We start from the raw sequence: 22730 nt of genomic DNA, 5'->3' as shown, positions 1-22730 counted from the left end.
AAATTGGATATTTTTACCCTCACAACTATAGCCCACCACCAAATCCCAGCCCCTCCATCTCCCCACAACCCGTGCCCCACCCCAAAGCAGAGCTGAGTGAGAATATAGTTTTTTTTTATAATTTTATATTTATATTAAAAAATTAAATAAATATATATATGGATCTTAACTTGTAAACTCCTAACAAAATTGATTAATAACTCAATGATAAAGAAGAGGTCGTAAAAATGTTTTCTATACTATATCAACAAAAGGTTCTCTTTTTTTTTAAAAAAAATGAAACATATTTTGCAATATTTTTCTGTCTTCGCCTCTGCTCCACCCCTGCACCACTTGCTCACTCTTTCTCATATGTTTTGTTGGATATAAGATCCGCTACGATAGATTTGTCTATCTCTATTCTTGTCAATAGACATATTAACTTTTTATGGACGGGCATTAACGTAACTATTGTTGGTAGGTAACAAATTCAATTGTGGCTTGAATGCAATACAAAATCATTAACAAAAAAAAAAATCATACACAAATCATCTCACGATCACACAAATAATTTTTTTGTCGAAAGCGCTGAATAACTAATTTCACAACCTCAAATTCGTGATATATAAGATAATTATATCATTTCTCAAAAGCCTCATAACTCATTAGTGCATGATGCATTTGGCGTTCATGCGAGGGTACCACATTTCAAGAGGGTGTAGTGTAAGTAGCATACATTGATACAACCATTAATGACTATTTTTCGTGTATAAGCCACAGAGATACAATTTTATCATTAATTTGAAATCGATATAATAAGAAAAAGATTGTATCTGATAACATTAACCAATTACTCGAGTTCAAAGAGGGCAAACATACTTGATAGATAAGAGTTATTCAAATACTTATTTCGATACAGGATGAAAGGTTAAAGTCCGCATAAACTAGCACGAACATCACCAATAGTAAACGAACAAAAAAAATCTATCTAGTGATGTGGGAAACAAAAGATTTCATTTCCTTCTGAGTTAACCCACCCTCCATCACCGATAACTTCACTGCTTCCTTGATCGCTGTAGCATTTCGTTTTATCTCCTCTCCCTCCGGAGACGCTATTAACGTTCTCACAACTTTTTCAACAGTTTCTGCTGGGATCACTTCATTTCTTTGCTCCCATTTTCTCACCCATATCCCGGTTTTCAGTCCTTCAGTTATGAACAGAGCATTTCTAGGCTGATCAGAATGCATTGGCCACGCCGCTATTGGAACTCCCATTGTAATACTCTCCATACAAGAATTCCACCCGCAATGACTCATGAATCCACCCGTAGACGGGTGTCCTAAAATTTCCAATTGTGGTGCCCAATCTCTCATTACAAGTCCTCTTTCCGATACCCTCTTCTCGTATCCTTCAGGCAATTGACATTTTCGAACTTCACCTGAGAATATATCTCCTTTATCTGCGTCCCTGAGGACCCAGATAAATCTCTGTTGACTTGCTTCCAGCCCAATAGCTAGCTCTCTGATTTCGTCTTCAGATAAGGAAGTTGTTGATCCAAAGGAAACGAAAATCACCGAGCTAGCTGGTTGTTTGTCGAGCCACTCAAGTGAATAATGGCGGGTTTCCTTCTTGTCAAACTCCAGATTTACAGGATTGAATGGACCAAGAGCCCAATGCTTAAAGCCCGAAGGTCCCATCATTTTATCCATTAGATCAATGTACAATCCTTCGATAACTCGAGACGTACTGAAAATATTTCCAACACCAGGAACCCTTGCAGCTATTTGCTTCTTAGCAAATTCTTCGAGTTCAGGAGAATTACACCCATCGAGAGACGGAAGTTGTTTAAGTACAGCTTCAGCTTCAGGAGGTACAGGTGGTCTAGCAGCATCCCAAATGTAAGAAAACACAAGAAAAGCAGAAACAGTGTGTAAACAGTAACACTCTGCATTAGTTATTTTTGGTACATCCTGAACAACCCAGGAAGTGAGAAAATCATGAACCACAACAACTCTCCTCGATGTTGAAGCCAATTTATTTACCAGATCTGTAACTGGTTCACGCAGTTGCAATGAAGAATTGAAAGCAGGAACAAGTTGAGAAGGAAATTTGATAGATGCATCTGGATTAGGAGGAGGTGCCTCGAATGTTACCGGAAAATCGATGAAATTGAGATTTGTGGTTTTCAGTGGATCCCAGCAGACAGCACGCGACTGAGCTTGACGGACGTGAGCGGCGGTGCTGACGTAGTAAACAGGGATGTTGGCGGAGGAGATGCGGTGGGAGAGTTCGATTGCTGCGTGGAGATGGCCTTGTGCAGGAAGAGGAACTACCACTACAACGACGTCGTGTTGTTGTTCTACATGGTTTGTTGTTGTTGCTGCCATTTTTGGAAGAGAAGTTAGTATGCAATGTTGGGCAAAACTATTGATGTTTTTTAATTGGCGCAAAGGTACTCTTATTTGTAGTGCAAAGTCCTTTTGTTTTACGCTCTGTTTGGATCATTGTTATCAATTATATTGTATTGTATCATTATTATATCTACAATATTTGTTTTAATTGTTAATTAAAATATATTGTTAAATTTCATTATTATGTAACAATGAAAACCCCTATTTTATGGAATAACCAATTTGATGTGTTTTCATTGTTACTTAATTTCTTTTTCCAATTATATCTTTACATAATATTTTAAAATATTATTTTACCCTTTATCTTATAATTATTTAATTTTAGTAAAACCTCCTTAAGGATATTTTAATAAATTTATAAATTACAACATAGTATATACAATCAAACCAAACAATTAAAATGTTATTAAACAACAACAAACAATACAGTCTAGCCAAACATTGTATCTATCATACGGTACAGTACAATAAAGTACAATAGAATACAATACATTATGAAACAATGGGTAACAATGATCCAAACAGAGTGTTAGTGAATTTGGTAGGTGAAGTGAAGAAAAAGGAAAAGGGTCATAAGAATTACTCTTAAGCCTGTTTGAATCGACTTTTAAAAAAAAAAGTTAAATAATTTTTAAATCATAAAAATTAAAAATAGGGAGATTTATTTTTGATTTTTAAATCATTTTAAACTTATTTTAAGTTATTTTTAATCTTGCCCAAACATTTCTTAACTTATTTTCAGTTATTTTTTATATTACCGAACACTTTCATAGGTCAAAAACTAACTTAAAAGTAGGTTTGACCAACTTTTAAGTCAATTCAAACAATTCTTAGAAATAAAAAAGGCCATTCCTCTTTTTTATATATATATATTTGTCATTGTTATCTAACTTTGGGCTAATATTTGTTTTTAGACGTTAAATATCTTGTCATCATTTTTATTATCTTGTATGGTTACATGGCTCTTATATATATATATATAGAGAGAGAGAGAGAGAGAGAAAATAATCAAATGCCTCTTTAATCTATATTCGAATTTTTAACTAGATACTTCAATTTTAAGGAACCTATCACCCTCTTAAATTATTTAAATTTGATATTATTACACAGTTAAAACGTTACAATCACAATTATACTGGTCTGACTGTGTTCATCGCTAAGATTTGAAGAACGCCGAAATTTTATGAAAGTTGATGAGCTTTTTTATGAAATTATTGAATCTATATTCGTGATTTGGAAGCAGCTTTAGTTGATGGTTGAAAGAGTTGTATATAATAAAAATCTATATTTGTGATTTGGAGAATCTTTTTATTTAACGTTTTTTGAAAAGTGTGTTGAAGGACTAAGGAGTGATATTTTAACAATTCATTTTTATTTGTTTACTTTCAAACGTGTCCTTAGCACCCCACGTGTCCTTTAGCACCCCATGTACCTTCTTTTTTGTTTGTTTTTCAAAGTGTCTGGTATATCTATATTGAAGTTCGAATAAATTTGAATTTCTTATGAGAAATTTTATATTAAAAGTAAAACGCTTCCTAATAAAAGTAATTTTGTACACAAAAAAATTCAAAATCGAGATCTCTTAATCAAGGATGAAAGATTACTTATCAATTTACCAAAATCTTTGTTGGTAGCAATCATGTACTTTATGGAGAAATGTTTACTCAACTCAAATTTGTGCCAATCAGATTTAAACAATCAGGGAATGTTTGGTACAAAAATTAATAGTGCAGAGATTAATAGTGTAGGGATTAGTAATGTAGAGATTGGTTATGCAATGATTATTTTTATGAAGTGATTGGTTCATTGTTTTTCACATCATTTTGTGTTTGGATTAAAACTCTATAAAAAGTTTCTTTCCAATTATAACCTTGAATTATTTTTGTAATTGGATCAAGATAGATAATTACCGAATGTTATTTTTTATTGCCTTCTAACTAGCTAGGAGAAGAACAATTTTGTTGTCATGTTTTCTATTTTTTCACTTGAATTATTTGAGGAAAATAATTGTCACTTAATAAATTGATCACTCATAAAATATCAATTTTTAATTTAAAAAAAAAAGAAGATAAACCATCTAATTTTAAAACCGAAAAGACGGTAAACAATAGTAAAATTGAATAAACCATCTACATTTATTCAAAAAAATTGTAAATTGTAGTTTTAATATGTATGCAATTTTTATAAATTATTCAAAATACAAATAATTAGAAAATTATACATATATATATTATACAAATAATACACTCAACCAAGATCACAAACGTCATGTGGTGATATATTTGACTTTTTTAATTAGTAAAGGTTAAACAACTCACATTTCAAATATTGTATTGATTTGTATTGGATTTATTTAGTAATAAACAACACTCTCTAAATAATTTGTAAACTAATTTATTTAAATAAATTTACTAGTACAAATATAAAACATAAAATCAAGAAAAGAAATAAAATAATTAAAATGATTTGAAGGATGTTTTTGTCTTTATATAGACTTATCCCATGATATTAAATCTTATGTATTACTAAAACCTCCAAATGGAAGGTATTAGTAATACATCATATAATATAATATATGATCATGTATATTACATGAATTAGATATACATAGGTCCAAATTCCTACTAAATATAGTGCTAAATAATACCATATATAATACATAAATTATTTCTTATAATACTTCCTATCAAACGACCTATTAAGATATACCTATTTTTCCTAAAGAATTATGTAAAGGGAAACAGAAAAATAAGAAAGAAATTTCATGTCCCACAAAATATCTATGCTTGATCACAGATTTTCATATCTCTTACTAAAAATAAAAAATATAGGAAGTCATCATGTAGAAGGCATCACAAAAACATATTGATCCCTACACATAATTTTCACTATTGTTCTTTATAAAATTATAAATATAACTTTGCAAGTATTTTTTACTATTGTTTTTTGTGAAATTATAAATGTAACTTTACAAGTACTTTCTTCATTTCTATGTATATGTCACCATTTTAGATTTTACCTTCATTATGAATTTATTTTGATTAATTAACTTGACCAATGATTAATTCACATTTATTTTTCTATGTTGGTCAAATCATATATTCAAGGTTAATAACTCTTCATGGTAAAATAAGTAGAATAATGTTACTTAGGTATTGAAATGACAAGTATTCCCCATGTTTCTAATTAGAGAAAAGGCATAAATTCCTTCTTGGACTTGTCCCGAAAAGTCAGTTACACACTTAAACTATCATGACAATCTATTACACACCTAATCTTATTCAAAATGATATTAATTCCCCTTTCCGAAGACAATCTCAGTTTTGTGTGAGAAACTGTTGTACACGCTTTTTGACAACGGAAATAATATTATTTAAACATTTTTCCCTTAATATTTTCTCACACTTTCTTAAAATAGTAATTATTACTTTGTGTGTTCTTCCTTCCTCACCATACATCTCTTTGTTTTTTAAAATTTATTTCTTCTTCCTTCTTCATAAGTAGAAAGGGAAAAGAGAAAATAGGAAGTAGTTAGCCGATTATGAAGTATAGAGATGTTGACGGCAGTGATACGTTGGTGGGCAACAACATTGTTGCCGGTGAAACAAATAAATACTTTCAGATCTATAAAATTACTTTCAGATCTGTAATTTTCTTTAAAAATATTGATAATTATGGATGAAATTAAGCATTTTATTTGTATTATTTGGGCATAATTAATACTCAAATATGCTATTGATGGAGGCTTGAGACAAAAATGACATTGTGATGGTTAGGTGGTGTTCCGACAAGAATAGAGAAGACGAAGATAGAATAATCATTTTCTTTCTATTTCTTTTTAAAGTTCTTCTCTATGGGTTTGAAATGCTTCCAGGGAAATAAAGTGAAGAACTGATTAATGGTGACAAAGGGAAGATCTATTGAAGAAGTCAAAAGAAAGAAAATTGTAAAAGCTTTAAAAGAAATTGAAGGCCACCAATAAAAAGACACAAAATTTTTTTTATTGATATAATTAATATATTAGAAATTATAATTCTTAATTATATAATGACCAATAAAATAGTGTCAGGTGTGAAAGCGCAAGAGGGGGGTGAATTGCTATTTTTTTCGATCTTCTTCTTGTGAGTAGTTGACTTGAGAGGAACCTCAGTCGACTACAGATTGCAGGAAGGTATGAATGGAATCGAAAATGCATAAAGTAAACTTGACACAATAATTTTATTACTGTTTGGGATCCAATGTGGATCTTACGTCCAGTCCCCTTAGGTTGCAAGGGTGTTCTCTTCTAGCCTTGGTAACTTTTGATGAGAGTACAAAGTTGAGTGTGACTTCACAGTTTACACTCTGTTTCTTTTCACTCTTCTATTTTGATACAACGCCTTACCAACAATTTTTCTCTCTTCTCTCTTTTTTGTTTGCACAGTAGAGTAGGGAGTGGTGAGATGATTCAGACTCGTTGTACAATCTTTCCACTTGCAGTGATGTCTTTATATAAGGTCGAGACTTGAATCTGGTCCTATTAAGAGATGGCAACCCAAGAGATTTGATCCTTGGAAAAAAGGCAAAATATCCTTATTTTCCAAGAATAAAGATTAAGGCTTATTCATTGATTTAGCCTTAATAGCTTACAGACAACCGTTTGTGATCCTTTCCTTATGTCTCTACTTCAGTAGCTTTCTTGATTGTATATAGCCGTTGGAGATCCCTTCCTTTCTTGTTTGATTCATTCTTGCAGCTTCCTTGAATTGTATATGTAGTCGTTTGGCGATCCCTTCCTTTCTTGATTGCTTCATTCTTGCAGCTTCCTTGATTTAATATGGCCGTTGGAGATCTAATCAAAGATCTTACACTTTTCTGATTTATTGGCAGCTAGTTTGTTATCTTCCTTGATTTGCAATCTTCCATGATTTGTGCATTTCAGATTTCAGCCTCCTTGATTGATGATCTTCAATCTTGCTGTGATAATCTTCTTCTTATTTGATTCTTTCCTTTTTGAGTTGTCCTGAAATAGTTAAGTTGATTATCATCAAAACTTTACACTAACAAGGTGTTCAAATTTATCATTTTAACATTTTTTTCCTTCTTCTCACGCACCTTAAGGAAGGTGAAGACACTTTCTCTGCCATGTCATCTTATAAGAGGGTATTAATATCACTTTAAACAAGATCAGGTGTGTAATAGGTCGTCGAGATAGTTAAAGTGTGTAACTGACTTTTCAAGACAAGTTTAGGGGGGAATCTATGTCTTTTCCCTTCTAATTACTTGTCTATTTTGAATTGACACACATATTAAGTAAATAAGGATTGACATAGTGAGTTTACCATTTTATCCATATTGATTATGAAGTGGATGAAAATTTAATATTTTCAAGAAGTTCTACCTTTTTTTAAATTAAATAATTGAGGATATAATAGGTAAAAAAAATTGTTCTTTCTTGATTTGTCAAAATGGACAAGTAAAAAATGAAAATTGGCCAAGTAATTGAGGACAGAGGAAGTATTAAGGAACATTTATTTTTAGTAAAGATGACATATAAATTGGAACGAATGGATTAGTGTAACTTATCTCATAGAAAATACTTCCTCCGTCCCATTTGAAATGGAAATAGTATGAAATAGAGGAAATATTATTTACTTCATCCGTTCAACAATAGCTGTCTACTATACTATATTGAGATGTTTAACAATATTTGTCCACTTTATGAAATTAATGAATAATTCTACACTTAGTTCGGATCTGGCTCCTCTCCATTTTCCCAAGTTCTTATTTGGATTAGTGACACATGGCATAGTTTAAAATAAATGGCTAAGATTTAATTTCCCAAAGTAAATCTTTAACCATGATTTAACTAATAAATACAATATATATTTAATATTAAAAATTATTATAATCTCACAATCTTAGCAACATATTATCTTGTCCATAAATATAGGGAAAAAAAGTTCTTCCTAATTACTTTTTTATTACGTGGGATTCTTTTTAATTTTCTTTTAAATATTGAACTGCTGCCAAATATAGATAATGTTAATTTTGGAGGAAATAGGAAAAAAAAAGGTGAAATAAAATAGGAAAAATAATATTCTTCAACAGCTAATGGTTAAAAAGAAAAATTCGAGGAAAAAATGCAATAAAAATATTAACTTAAAAATAAAATTAACTTAACATCCTAAGTAAAAAAATTAGGAAGAAAAAACTTTTTCCCCCTAAATTTATGAACAAGATAATATGTTGTTAAGATTGTCGGGGTTATAGTAACTTTTAAAATTAAATATATAATATATTTATTAGTTAAATCATGATTAGATAGTTACTTTGGAAAGTTAAATTTTTGCCATTTATTTTAACCTATGTCATGTGTCATTAATCCAAATAGGAACTTGAGGAAAATGGAGAGAAGAGAAATGGAGAGGAGCCTTAGTTCATAATTTACCTTTATAATTAATTATAGTCATTTCCTTATTACAGTTTTCAAGATATTGTATTTATTACTCTCTCCATCCAACAATATTTTTCCACTAAACTAAAAATAGATATCCAACAATACTTGTCCGCTTTATGAAATCCATGGATAATTTTACACTTAGTTCATAATTTATCCTTATCATTAATTATAGTCATTTTCCTATTATATTTTTCAAAACATTGTATTTATTATATTCAAAAGGTGATATAGTAAAATCATCATTCTGTTTATAGTTTCTTAAGGGTGTGTCAAGTCAATAATGTACAACTATTGTTGGACAGAAGGAGTATATTCAAAGGGTGATATAGTAAAATTATTCTTCTATTTATAATTTCTCAATGAATATGTCAAGTCAATAATAGACAACTAGTACTCCCTTGTCCCTAATTACTAGTCAACTTTTTCTTTTTTAGTTGTCCATAATTACTTATCCATTTTGATAAATCAAGAAAAGACAAATAAATTTCTCTATTATACCCTCAATTTATTACTTTAAAAAATGTAGAACTTCTTGAAAATATTAAGTTTTAAATTCATCTACTTCATAATTAATAGGGGTAAAATGATAAACTCATTATATCAATTATTATTTTCTTAATAGGTGAGCCAATTCAAAAATGGACAAGTAATAAGGAACCGGAAGAATATGAAAAAGTCGAAGAGATTTATATCGAAGTGTTAAAACTCCATTTTGAATCTAAAATTTAGGGCAATTTGAATAAAATTTTAGTTAGTTTCGAATTGAATTCGAAGCGCAGTAAATATGTATCAAAAGTTATATAAAACTCCCTCTATTCCTAATTATTTTTTCACTTTTTCTTTTTTAGTTGTCATTAGTTACTTGACTATTTTGACAAATAAAAAAATGACAATTTCTTTTTACCTATTATACCCTCAATTAATTACTTCAAAAAAAATAGAATTTCTTAAAAATCTCAAGTTTTTAATTTATCTACTTCATAAATAATAGGGGTAAAATGGTAAATTTATATGTCAATAATTGTTTTCTTTATAGGTGTATCAGTTTAAAAATAGACAAGTAATTAGAAATAGTGGGAGTAATTGTATTTTGAATTTGTAAATAAAATATTTTTTATATTATATTTTAACAAATCAACACGACGCATGCATGTGAGCCATCTGGAGTTTTGGTAGTACAGTAATAATTAAAATTTCAACTCTCGGTCGAAGTGCATATTAATGCTATTCATTCAATTATTCTCGAAAAATGGAAGATAATTCTTTATTTTTAAAAGTCAGTGATTTTTTAATTTCATGTGTCCAAATATATTAGGGAAAGTGCTAAATGGCCAGAAAATTTGATCAAAATTTGGTTAGAAAATTAAAAAACTTATAATATTTTTTTATTTTAAAATAAATTGATATTTTTTCTATTTTTTATGTTTTAATTAAAAAATATTAAAGTTAAAAGGATAAAAATATTTTAAAAAGTAAAATAATATAAATAAAATATCAATCATATCAAATTCTGATCAAATTTTCTGACCAAAAAGATTTTTTTATTGGAAAGTACTCCCTCCGTCCACAATTGTTTGTCAGGGTAAGGTCATGCACATCCCTCAAGGAAAATTTAATACAAGGTGTAATTTGACTAATATAACCTTACTCTACCAAGAATACCAAAAGTCCACATAACTTTTCAATTGAACTACACTATCATTAAAGGCAGAATTGGAAAAAATTTGACTAATTATTTCTTGATTGTTTAAATTGACAATTAATCTTGGACATCTATTTTTAGTATATCTGCCAAATAATTATGGACGGAGGGAGTATAATCTTGTTTACACATGTATCGCACAATGCTTCAATTTGCATCATGCAGGCTGATTGGATTGTTTTGTCTGGATTCATTATTTGATTCATTTTGACCTAAATGAATTTAAGTTAGACTTAATTTATTATGATCCGTTTAAGTTTGACAAAATTTTACAATAGCCTAAATGGATTCTTTTATGGGAAATTTATGGAAAATGGCTAAAATATCAATATATTTATGGAAAAAAATATAGTTTAAATTTTTTACATAAAATCACTATATGTTACTTTTATAGCAAACTCTCCCCCCTTTCTCCTGTCAATGAGAAGAAATCTATTCAAATGTATTAGATCATTTGTATTCAAAAACTGTATTTGTATTTTTTGTATCAAATGCATTTGTATTCATACGAATGCAATATGAATTGTTATCTCTGTCAAATGTATTATGAATCAATTGTATCCAACAAAAAAAGGATGAAAACAATTGTATTTATTGTATTTCGAATGCAATTGATACAGGATACAAAACAATTATGCATTAAAAAAAATACGAAATACAATGTAAAATAAATACAAAATACAACTCTCTCTTCCCTCTCTCGATCTCACTTGTCTCTCTCCTCCCTCCCTAGATCTTGCTCACCTCTCTCCTCATAATATACATTCCTTTTGATACAAATAAGTTTGTATTTGTATTATTCTTTTCTCCAAAATACAAAAAATCAAATGCCTAGCAAATCAAAATATAGTTACAAACTGTAATTAGTTAAATTATAACTATGAAATCCTATTTAATGGCTAATTTTACTATTCTAAAAAGTTTCTCTTTTATCTAGAACTACTCAAATCAGCCCAAGTCCATCTGATCGGCTCAGTTCATCCAGATTTTAATGGATTAGTCATGAGTCATGACATAAAATAATGATGGGCTAAATATGAACATAACCCAAGTAAATCCATAACTTTGGTCCAAACTGACCTGTCTAAAAGTAATAAAAAACAGATACTGCATAAATGAGTAATATTTTTACTAGGAATTCCATTGATTGAAGAATTATTCTAGTTCATACACATCATATTAAAATGTAAAAACTACATAAATCTCATAGTGTTAAGAGCTAAGTAAATTATATTCCTATTTTTTTAAAAATTATAAAAATCCCTTAAAATTATAAGATTTCGGATACATTAAGAAACATGTGGATACATAGTTCACGGATTGCGAATGAGACATTACTTAATGAGAGGGAAGTGTCCGAAAGGTAATAGAAAGGTATTCGAGAGGAAATTTTATGTAATTTTTTCTATTAAAATTAGGATAGAATAAACGGTTATGTCGAAAGAGAAATTCATTAAAGCTAGTAAACTTTTTTATTTATTACTATGATATGTGATTCAATCGTACCCATACTTGTACGGTACAATTGCAAAAGAAGTATGGATAACTTTTCATGCACAAACTTCCACATGCATTTATTAGAAAAGATTTTCGAATATGCTAACATAATTTAAATATATTTTTAATAAATGTGATATTGCTCCAAGCGTCACAATATTTTACTAAAAGGTCCCACATTATTTAATTGTATTTAACATCTTATAAATAGTTTACTTTTCTTTGAACTATCAATGTTGAATTTTATTTACAACACCCAAGAATCTCTTTCTTAAATAAATATATATGTATATTAGTTTGTGAACACCTAATAAAATTGATTGATGACACAATAATAAAGAAGAGGTCACAAAAATGTCTTCCGCACTATATCAACAAAAGTTTATCTATTTTTAAAAAAAATTAAACATGTTTTGCAATATTTTCCTGACTTCGCCTCTGCTCCACCACCTCCTTGCTCACTTCTCATATGTTTTGTTTGATATAGATCCGTTATGATAGATTTGTCTATCTCTATTCTTGGCAATAGACATATTAAAACTTTGTATGGACGGGCATTAATATAACTATTGTTGGTAGGTAACAAATTCAATTGTGGCTTGAATCCAATACAAAATCATACACAAAAAAAATATATATACACAAATCATCTCACGATTATACAAAAAAAATTTAAAAATCACATCCCAAAAAATACTAGTAAACAATCTACTTTGTCGAAAGCGCTGAATAGCTAATTTCACAACCTCAAATTCGTGATACATAAGATAATTATATCATTTCTCAAAAGTCTCATTAGTGCATGATATATTTTGCATTCCATGCAAGTTTCAAGAAAGTACAACATTTCAAGAGGGTGTAGTGTAAGTAGCATACATTGATACCAACATTAATGACTTTGCTACGTTTAGTGTATAAGCCACACAAATATAATTTTATCATTAATTTGAAATCTATAACATAAGAAAAAGATTGTATCCAATAACATTAAGTAATTACTCGAGTTCAAAAGGGGCAAACATACTTGATACATAGAGTTATTCAAATATTTTCTATGTCTCTAATTACTTTACCATTTTTCATTTTTTAGTTATCCTTAATTACTTGTCCATTTTAATAAATCAAGAAAAGGACAAAAAAAAAATCACCAATATTAAACAATCAAAAAAAAAATCTATCTAGTGATGTGGGCAACAAAAGATTTCATTTCCTTCCGAGTTACCCCACCCTCCATTACTGATAATTTCACTGCTTCCTTGAGCGCTGTAGCATTTCGTTTTATCTCCTCTCCCTTCGGAGAGGCTATTAACGTTCTCACAACTTTTTCAACAGTTTCTGCTGGGATCACTTCATTTCTTTGCTCCCATTTTCTCACCCATATCCCAGTTTTCAGTCGTTCAGTTATGAGCAGAGCATTTTTAGGCTGATCAGAATGCATCGGCCACGCCGCTATTGGAACTCCCATGGTAATACTCTCCATACAAGAATTCCACCCGCAATGACTCATGAATCCACCCGTAGACAGGTGTCCTAAAATTTCCAATTGTGGTGCCCAATCTCTCATTACAAGTCCTCTTTCCGATACCCTCTTCTCATATCCTTCGGGCAATTGACATTTTCGAACTTCACCAGAGAATATATCTCCTTTATCTGCGTCCCTCAGAACCCAGATAAATCTCTGCTGACTTGCTTCCAGCCCAATAGCTAGCTCTCTGATTTCGTCTTCAGATAACGAAGTTGTTGAACCAAAGGAAACGAAAATCACCGAGCTAGCTGGTTGTTTATCAAGCCACTCAAGTGAATAATGGCGGGTTTCCTTCTTGTCAAACTCCAGATTTACAGGATTGAATGGACCTAGTGCCCAATGCTTAAAACCCGAAGCTCCAGTCATTTTTTCCATTAGATCAATGTACAATCCTTCGATAACTCGAGACGTACTGAAAATATTTCCAACACCAGGAACCCATGCAGCTATTTGCTTCTTAGCAAATTCGTCGAGTTCAGGAGAAAAACACCCATCGAGAGACGGAAGTTGTTTAAGTACAGCTTCAGCTTCAGGAGGTACAAGTGGTCTAGCAGCATCACAAATGTGAGGAAACACATGAAAAGCAGAAAGAGTGTGTAAACAGTAACACTCTGCATTAGGTATTTTTGGTACATCCTGAACAACCCAGGAAGTGAGAAAATCATGAACTACAACAACTCTCCTCGATATTGAAGCCAATTTATTTACCAGATCTGTAACTGGTTCACGCATTTGCAATGAAGAATTGAAAACAGGAACAAGATGAGAAGGAAATTTGATAGATGCATCTGGATTAGGAGGAGGTACCTCGAATGTTACCGGAAAATCGATGAAATTGAGATTTATGGTTTTCAGTGGATCCCAGCCGACAGCACGTGACTGAGCTTGACGGACGTGAGCGGCGGTGCTGACGTAGTAAACGGGGATGTTGGCGGAGGAGATGCGGTGGGAGAGTTCGATGGCTGCGTGGAGATGACCTTGTGCAGGAAGAGGAACCACAACTACAACGACGTCGTGTTGTTGTTTAACATGGTTTGTTGTTGCTGCTGCCATTTTTTTGGAAGAGAAGTGAGTATGCAATGTTGAGCAAAATTATATATCTGTTTTTTGGTTGGCTCGAAGGTACTCTTATTTGTAGTGCAAATTCCTTTTGCTTTAGTCAATTTGGCAGGTGGAATAAAGAAAAAGGAAAAGGTTCATATTACTCTTAGAGCTGGAATTGACTTTGAAAAAAAAAAAAAAGTTTTTAAGTTAAAAAAAAAAAAATCAAATTAAATACTCCATCCGTTTCACAAAGAATGTCCTGGTTTGACTTGGTACGGAGTTTAAGTAAATAAAAAAGACTTTTGAATCTTGTGGTCCTAAATTAAAGTTAAGTCAAATGTACAAAATTGCCCTTAATCTTGTGGTCTTAAACATGCCACGTGGAAAACAAAAAGTAAATTGTTACCAAAAAATGAAAGAGGTCATTCTTTTTGAAACTGACTAAAAAGGAAAAGAGGTCATTCTTTGTGAAACGAAGGGAGTAGCTTTTTGTATTGTTGGTTTTGACTTATTTTAAGTCATTTTAACCTTTACTCAAACACTCTCTAACTTATTTAAAGTCATTTTTGATTTATTTTAATTTTTTTTTTATATTTACCAAACACTTCCACAAATCAAAAACTGATTTAAAAATAGGTTTAATCAATTTTTAAGTCAATCCAAACACCTTCTTAGAAATCAAAAGGACCATTCCTCACTTTCTTTTTTTTTGATATATTTGTCATCGTCAGCTAACTTTAGATAAGTATTTGTGTTTGGACAGTTAAATATCATGTTAGCACTTTATTATTTTATATGGTTACATAGCTCTCATATGGATATATATTTAAAGAAAATTGTCAAACATCTTCTTAATCTATATTCGAATTTTCAACTAGATATTTCAATTTTTACGGAGATTCTACAAACCATCTCATGATCACATTATACTGACCGATGAAACTCATGCATTTGGCACGTTGAATTTTTTTTAAATTTTTTGCCTTTCTGATTTATTGTTTTAACAATAATTTAAAGGTCATAATGTGAAAATTTATTTAAAGTTTGACTGAGATCATCACTAAGATTTGAAGAACGCGGTAACTTTATGAAAGTTGATGAGTTTCTATATGAAATTGAGAGCAGCTTTAGTTGATGATTGAAAGTGTTGTATATAATAAAAAAATTATGATATTTTTTTTATTTTAAAGGTAAAATAAGAAGAATAGTGTTATTTATAAATTGATTTTGCAAAATAACAAGTACTTAAGGAACGTCTACTTTTAGTTAGAACGACATATAAATAAGAACAAAGGGATTAGTGTAATTTATCTTCTAGAAAATATTTCCTCCATTTCAAATTAATTGAATTGTTGAGGTGTTTAACACCCTTTAAGAAAAGAAGATTAAGACATAAATTAAGCATAACTTTCCATTTTTACCCTTATTAATTATAGTCAATTTTATGATTAAAATAACCAAACATTAATTAATAACTAATTCCAATACTACCTAATGAAGGATAAAATTGGAAGATTATTCTAAAAGTAGTCTTGAAAATTGAACAATTAAGTTAATTTGAAAAATGAAAAATGTCTCAACAATTCAATTAATAAAAAAAGGTTCAAAAATTCACTTAATACTCCTTCCATTTCAAAATAAGTGAATTGTTGGAGTATTGCACCCCCTTAATAAAAGATTATTAATACATTAATTAGATATTACTTTCCATTTTTATCCTTTTATATTATTGTCAAATTACTGTTTAGAATGATTAAACATTGATCAAGATAACTATTTTCAATACTAATTAAGCAATTAAAATTTCTTGATCTCATCACATGAAAAATTCAAATGAAGTGTAAAAATAGAAGAAACTTCTAAAATTATTTATGAAGATTGTACAATTATGTTAATTAAAATTATGAAAAATATCTTAAAGATTCACTTATTTTGAAAGGAGTATGAATAAAGGGAATATTAATTATGAAAAAATTGAAAGGATTCATATCGAAGTGTCAAAACTCCATTTTAAATCTAAAATTTAGGCTATTTGAATAAAATTTGAGTAGTTTTGAATTGAACTCGAAGGGCATTAAATATGTATTGAAGTTATATAATAATTGTATTTTGAATTTGTAAATAAAATATTTTTTATATTACATTTTAATAAATCAACATGAGGCACGTAATAAGGGGCATGCATCTGAGCCATCTGGAGTTTTCGTGGTAGTAATTAAAATTTCAACTCTTGGTTGAAGTGCATATTAGTGCTATTAAAATATTCTCATCATTAATGTACTTAAATTAAATACGAAGAATACATATTATTTCTCTTCAATATTTGATTCGCAAAATTTTTAAAACTATTTATTTAAAAATTTAGTGAGACTCTTAGTTTACTTTAATTTCATTTAATTTATCTATTCATTTTATTTGTTAATTTTTATTTTTATGTTCCCTAATTAAAATATTTTTATTTTTAATACATTTTAGATCATGTTTGTTTTTTTTTATATTTATTTTAGTGCAAAAAGTAAAGGTGTTAATGTAATATAAATTGATTTTTAAAATGGGTCCCACCATTTTTAGATAGTACGACTACTTATGATATTCCCTTTGTCCCTAATTACTTGTTCACGTTTTCTATTTTAGTTATCTCTAATTACTTGAATATTTTGACAAATCAAGAAATGACAATTCTTTTTTACCTATTATATCCTCAATTAATTACTTTGAAAAATGTAGAACTTTTTGAAAATATTAAGTTTTTAATTCATCCACTTCATCATTAATAGGGGTAAAATGGTAAACTCACTATGTCAATTATTAATTTCTTAATAGGTGTGTCAATTTAAAAGTGGACAAGTAATTAAGGAGAGATGGAATATTTTTTATGCTTTTCATGATAGAAAGTACACGTGGCCATCATAATAATAACAACTTGGTTGGGTATTTGGGAAATTCAATAATTTGCAGCAGAAAGTACAACTGTTCTAAGTTGATAATTTTGGTAATATGACAAAAGTGTCCTTGGTCATCCTCCTCATTATATTTCTATATTATAGATTTATATTATTGTCAAATTACTGTTTAGAATGATTAAGTATTGATCAAGATAACTATTTTCAATACTAACTAAGCAATCAAAACCTTTTAATCTCATCACACAGAAAATCCAAATGAAGTGTAAAAATAGAAGAAACTTCTAAAATTATTTCGGAAGATTGTATAATTATGTTAATTAGAATTATGAAATATACCTTAAAAATTCACTTATTTTGAAATGAAAGGAGTATGAATAATGAGAATATTAATTATGAAAAAATTGAAAGGATTCATATCGAAGTGTCAAAACTCCATTTTAAATCTAAAATTTAGGCTATTTGAATAAAATTTGAGTTAGTTTTGAATTGAACTCGAAGCGCATTAAATATGTATTAAAGCTATATATAATTGTATTTTGAATTTGTAAATAAAATATTTTTTATATTACATTTTAATAAATCAACATGAGGCACGTAATAAGGGGCATGCATGTGAGCCATCTGGAGTTTTCGTGGTAGTAATTAAAATTTCAACTCTTGAAGTGCATATTAATGCTATTAAAATATTCTATTATCAAAATATTCTTATCATTAATGTACGTAAAAGAAACACGAAGAATACTTATTATTTATCTTTAATATTTAATTCGTAAAATGTAATATCCCATAATTTTTTTGAATTAAGACTCGAATCATCCTTCGTGGTGAGTAGAATTTTTACCGAGGAATTTAAAATTTCTTAAGTATTAAGATCACTAGATATAGAACCTTGAGTTCCAAAAAGAATTAAAGAGAATTCATTCAAGTCATTTCTAAGTTCTTCTAAGTTTTGGGTCAACTTAAAATGACTATAGCCTTCAATACAGGATGAGTTAGGTAGCCCATAAGATATCCAATGAAAGGTCTTCAAATTATCTTTCCAACGCTACCAAATTTGCTAAATTTCGAGCTCATATGAGGGACATATGCCCGTTTGAAGTCGGGCTGTCCAATTAAGGAAAGTTACCCGAAAATATGAAGGGTATTTTGGTCTTTTCCTTACACAATCGGATTTAAGCGTTTTTAGTAAGGTTTTAGGAGTCTAAACTGATTATAATTAGTTCCATTCATCTCCAAAAGCGTTTAGGGTTTAGAGAGAAGATTCAAGAGGAGAAAAAGTTCAAACGTTCGTTCAAGAAATTCAAGATTTTGCCAGGAACCTAATTCTTTGAGGTAAGTAAGCTTCCATAGTTCATTCACCCACACGCCAATCATGATTTATTCAGCGTAATTTCGTTCTTGAAATTTAAGGATTTAAGTTCTTGCTAAGTGTTCTTGAAGTTTCCTTATTGATTAAGTTTTGATATAAGATTCTACTTGGATCAACTTCAAACGATATCTCTTAGAATATAAATTGTTACGTGAGCCGTAACTTATCTAATTAAGGGTATTTGAATCTACTTTCCAACGCCACCAATTTCGCGTCAATCCAATTTCTAAGTAAAAAGTTATGACAATTTTAGTAACATATACAGTGTTGTTACAAATTAGCCGACGGGAAAACATTAAAAAGGGTTGTTTTTGTTTTTTTACATCCAAGAAAAACGTAAACGAATTTCTTTGACTAATAAAAGGCTCAAAACAATCAAATTTTCATCTTTTAATTCATCATTATCTTCTTCTCAAACCCTAGGGTAAAACCCTAAGTAAAAATCAAAGTAAAAGACACCATTCAAGATTTTTTCAATCTTTTTCAAGATTCTTCTTCAAAGTGAGTCTTTCTCCAAAAATTTCATTTTTTCAACTCAAGTTCTTCCATACAATTATGAATCACTAATGAAAATAATAAATCTTGTCCATAGAGATTTCAAGAAACTAATTCAAGAATCTCAAGAAAGGTTTTCTTGATCGTTTACCTTCAAGCTAGGGTTTCAAGGCTTCCAATCAAATTCTTCTTTAAGATCCTTTCAAGATTCTTCAAGAACCTTGTTCTTCCAGGTATGTAAGGCTATCATAGTGTTGGACTAGTTCGTCCTCACGCCCTACATCTACTTTCAGATCAGTAAAAGAGTAATCTAGGATACTTTCCCTAGATTTGAGTATTCTTGAGATAAGTTGATTTTGAGTTATTGAGTTCATGTTTATTTTAAAAGTTCTATTCCTAATGATTGAATTTCTATATTGTTATTGAGATCCTTCATATCATGAATCATAACTCTTGAATTCATAATTCAAATTCAAGAGAGAGTTAAGAGTAGAGTCCAAGAAAGTCTTTGAGTTCAATTGTGAATCCTTTGAGATCAACTATCGATTTGAACTAAGTTTTGAGGAAGTAAGTCAGAGAATGAGAAGAGTCACATACATGAGTTTCATAATGTTATGTAGACCTACGAGTCAAGTCGTTCATGCCCATAAATTCCGCATGAACTCCAGAAGTTGAGTATCTTTGAGAGGAGTAGTATCTTCAAGTTCTAAGTCTTGAGTATCGAGGTCCTAACCTTTTTGAGATTATATTCCTAATCATGGGACTATTACATGTTACCCATAAAGTCTTTGAGTTGAATTTTGAGTTGAGTTGTTCATGCCCATAATTTCGCAAGAACCCTATGAGTCGAGCAGTCTAGAGATGAGTAGTATCATTGAGTCTTGAGTTCTGAGTACTGAGGTTCTTTATTGCAATTAAGATCTCTGAGTTAAGTCGTTCATGTTCATAATTTCACATGAACCCTATGATTTAAGTTATAAATTTTAAAAAAACTTTTTAAAGCCAACACTTGAGTTCTTAAATTAAGGTTTGAGAAAGTAAAGATGAGTTTTGAGAAAAGAATTTTCTAAAACATGATTAGTATGACAATCGAGTATGCCATCAATGTATAAACAATATGGTATCTAGATATACCATCAATGTTTATGCAGTATGACTTCCCGAGTCATCAATGATTATATTATAGTATGATTTTGAAATGTTTTTTTTTAGAGAGAGCAAAGTTGAGTTCATTTTCTTTAAAATGATATATAGGAACTAAGTATTTCCAAGAGTAAATGTTTTCACATTTAAGATAAGAGGAAACTGAGATTTTCAAAAGAGTTTTGAGCAGTTTAAGTACCATCTATTTTAAGAGTTAGATTTTTAAGTAATTATCTCAAACCACAGAAAGAGTTATGTTTTTAAAACATATGAGCTAGTATATTTTGGGAGTAGTATTGAGCATCGATATGGGGGAGAGTTCAGATAACTCACAGCCTCCATAAATCATGTAGCCAACGTGGGTAGAAATGGTCATACTTTTTAGATGATTCCTTAATGCTTTTTAGCATAGACTAGTGGATCCACTTAGTTGAGAGATCTTATACCCTGGCAAAATATAGGATAGTTCTGGCAGCGTGGGCAAGACGTTATATCATCACATAGCTCATAGTGATGGTTGTCGGTTAGAGAAACTCCCACAGAGATATTTGTATTTTTATATACACAGAGTTTACTTGTATTTTCATATACAAACAGAGTTTATATTGTATTCTTGCATACAAATTGAGTATATTGTATTCTTCAATACATTGAATTACTTTTTATTGTTTTAAAAGCTTTCCATATATTACATCTCTTATTATTGCTTTATATTGAGTTGAGTATCCAGAGTTTGAGTACCAAGAGTCGAGTGTATTATTATTGAGTTGAGCCTTACTTCACTGAGTTGAGTCTTATTTCACTGAGTTGAATATTTTATCTTTGAGTTGAGTATCTTATTCATGAGTTGAGTTAGTTGAGTGAGTTGAGAAGAGGTAAGTATGTTTCCTTTTTATCAAGTTCAAGCCTATGTTTATGCTTTAGAATTCCCCCTATATGCTCGTACATTCAACGTACTGAGTCATTTGGCCTGCATCGTTGCATGATGCAGATACAGATATTCAGGGTCATCAACAGGAAATTTGTTGATACCACATGGAGTTTAATTTAGCTATGGTGAACCTCCTTGCTTCCGGAGGTATCCACTTGTACTTTCAGTTATATCAATTGTTAGGATGCCGTGGGTCTTGTCTCGAATTCCATCATTGTCAGTTAGAAGCTTTATAGATAGACAATAGAGTTTTAGAAGTCTGTTCATTTATTTTGTTAAATGTTTTAAAGACTAGAGTTGCCTATTTTTGGCTAGTTGAATACTATTTATATTCAGAGTAAATCATTTGAGTTAAAACTTTGTGTTTGAGTTTCATGAATTTTATTCAGTTTTGAGCTTTGTATGTTTGAGTTAGTCTTCCGCTTGTAGTCAGCCAGGATGAGGGTTCGCTTGGGGACCAGAAATGATTCTCGAGTGTCAGCCACGGTCAGGGTGTAGGCTCGGATCGTGCCACAAAAATTTAAAACTATTTATTTATAAATTTAGTGAGACTCTTAGTTTACTTTAATTTCATTTAATTTATCTATCCATTTAATTTATTAATTTTTATTTTTATGTTCCCTAATTAAAATATTTTTATTTTTTGATACATTTTAAATCATGTTTGTTTCTTTTTATATTTATTTTAGCGCAAAAAGTAAGGTGTTAATGCAATATAAATTGATTTAAAAAATGGGTCCCACCATTTTTAGATAGTACGGCTACTTATGATATTTTTTATGCTTTTCATGATAGGAAGTACACGTGGCCATCATAATAATAGCAATTTGGTTGGATATGCGGGAAATTCAATAATTTTACAGCAGAAAGTACAACTGTTCTAAGCTGATAATTTTGGTAATATGATAAAAGTGCCCTCGATCGTCCTCCTCATCACATTTCTATATAATAGAAATTCATTCAATTATTCTCGAAAAATGGAAGATACCGCTTTATTTTTTTTAGAGGTCAGTGAATTTTTAATTTCATGTATCCAAAAATATCAATTATATTTTGGAAATGAAAAAGTTATCATTTTGTTTTCCCATGTATCGCACAAATGCTTCAAGAAAATTTAGTAAATATCTGATGAAAATAAAATAATTATAAATATATATTTCTTTATATTCATATCATATATTTTTATAGTATCATTAACTAATAAGTAATTTCTAAATAAGAAATCTTAATGATACCATAAAATATTATATATATATATATATATATATATATATATATATATATA

The 22730-nt window shown here is 29.8% G+C and overlaps 2 protein-coding genes across 3 annotated transcripts in view; both read right to left on the bottom strand.

Annotated features, from left to right (window-relative positions):
- Window positions 1–2474, bottom strand: part of LOC102585941 (zeatin O-glucosyltransferase-like) — a 7503-nt gene extending 5029 nt beyond the window's left edge. The window contains exon 1 of one of the 2 annotated variants that reach the window (XM_015309454.1): window positions 1870–2474. In XM_015309454.1, coding sequence (XP_015164940.1) covers window positions 1870–2367 — 498 coding nt within the window. In that variant the 5' untranslated portion in view covers window positions 2368–2474. Of the gene's footprint in view, window positions 1–1643 lie in introns of both variants that reach the window. The other variant, XM_006349001.2, reaches the window with a different exon arrangement.
- A 10709-nt stretch (window positions 2475–13183) lies between these two features.
- LOC107060907 (zeatin O-glucosyltransferase-like) lies at window positions 13184–14645 on the bottom strand. The gene has a single exon (XM_015309453.1). It carries the CDS (start codon window positions 14608–14610, stop codon window positions 13207–13209), a length of 1404 nt encoding a protein of 467 aa, XP_015164939.1. The 5' UTR covers window positions 14611–14645; the 3' UTR covers window positions 13184–13206.
- Between the last annotated feature and the right edge of the window lie 8085 nt (window positions 14646–22730).

This window comes from Solanum tuberosum, unplaced genomic scaffold, assembly GCF_000226075.1.
Source record: "Solanum tuberosum cultivar DM 1-3 516 R44 unplaced genomic scaffold, SolTub_3.0 scf00101, whole genome shotgun sequence".
NCBI classification, from domain to species: domain Eukaryota; kingdom Viridiplantae; phylum Streptophyta; class Magnoliopsida; order Solanales; family Solanaceae; genus Solanum; species Solanum tuberosum.
Note: the sequence above shows the minus strand (reverse complement) of the source record. Positions and strands in the feature narration are given on the sequence as shown.

Excerpts from the sequence above, each read along its gene's own strand:
- LOC107060907 (XM_015309453.1), bottom strand. The coding sequence starts at position 14,610 with ATGGCAGCAGCAACAACAAACCATGTTAAACAACAACACGACGTCGTT.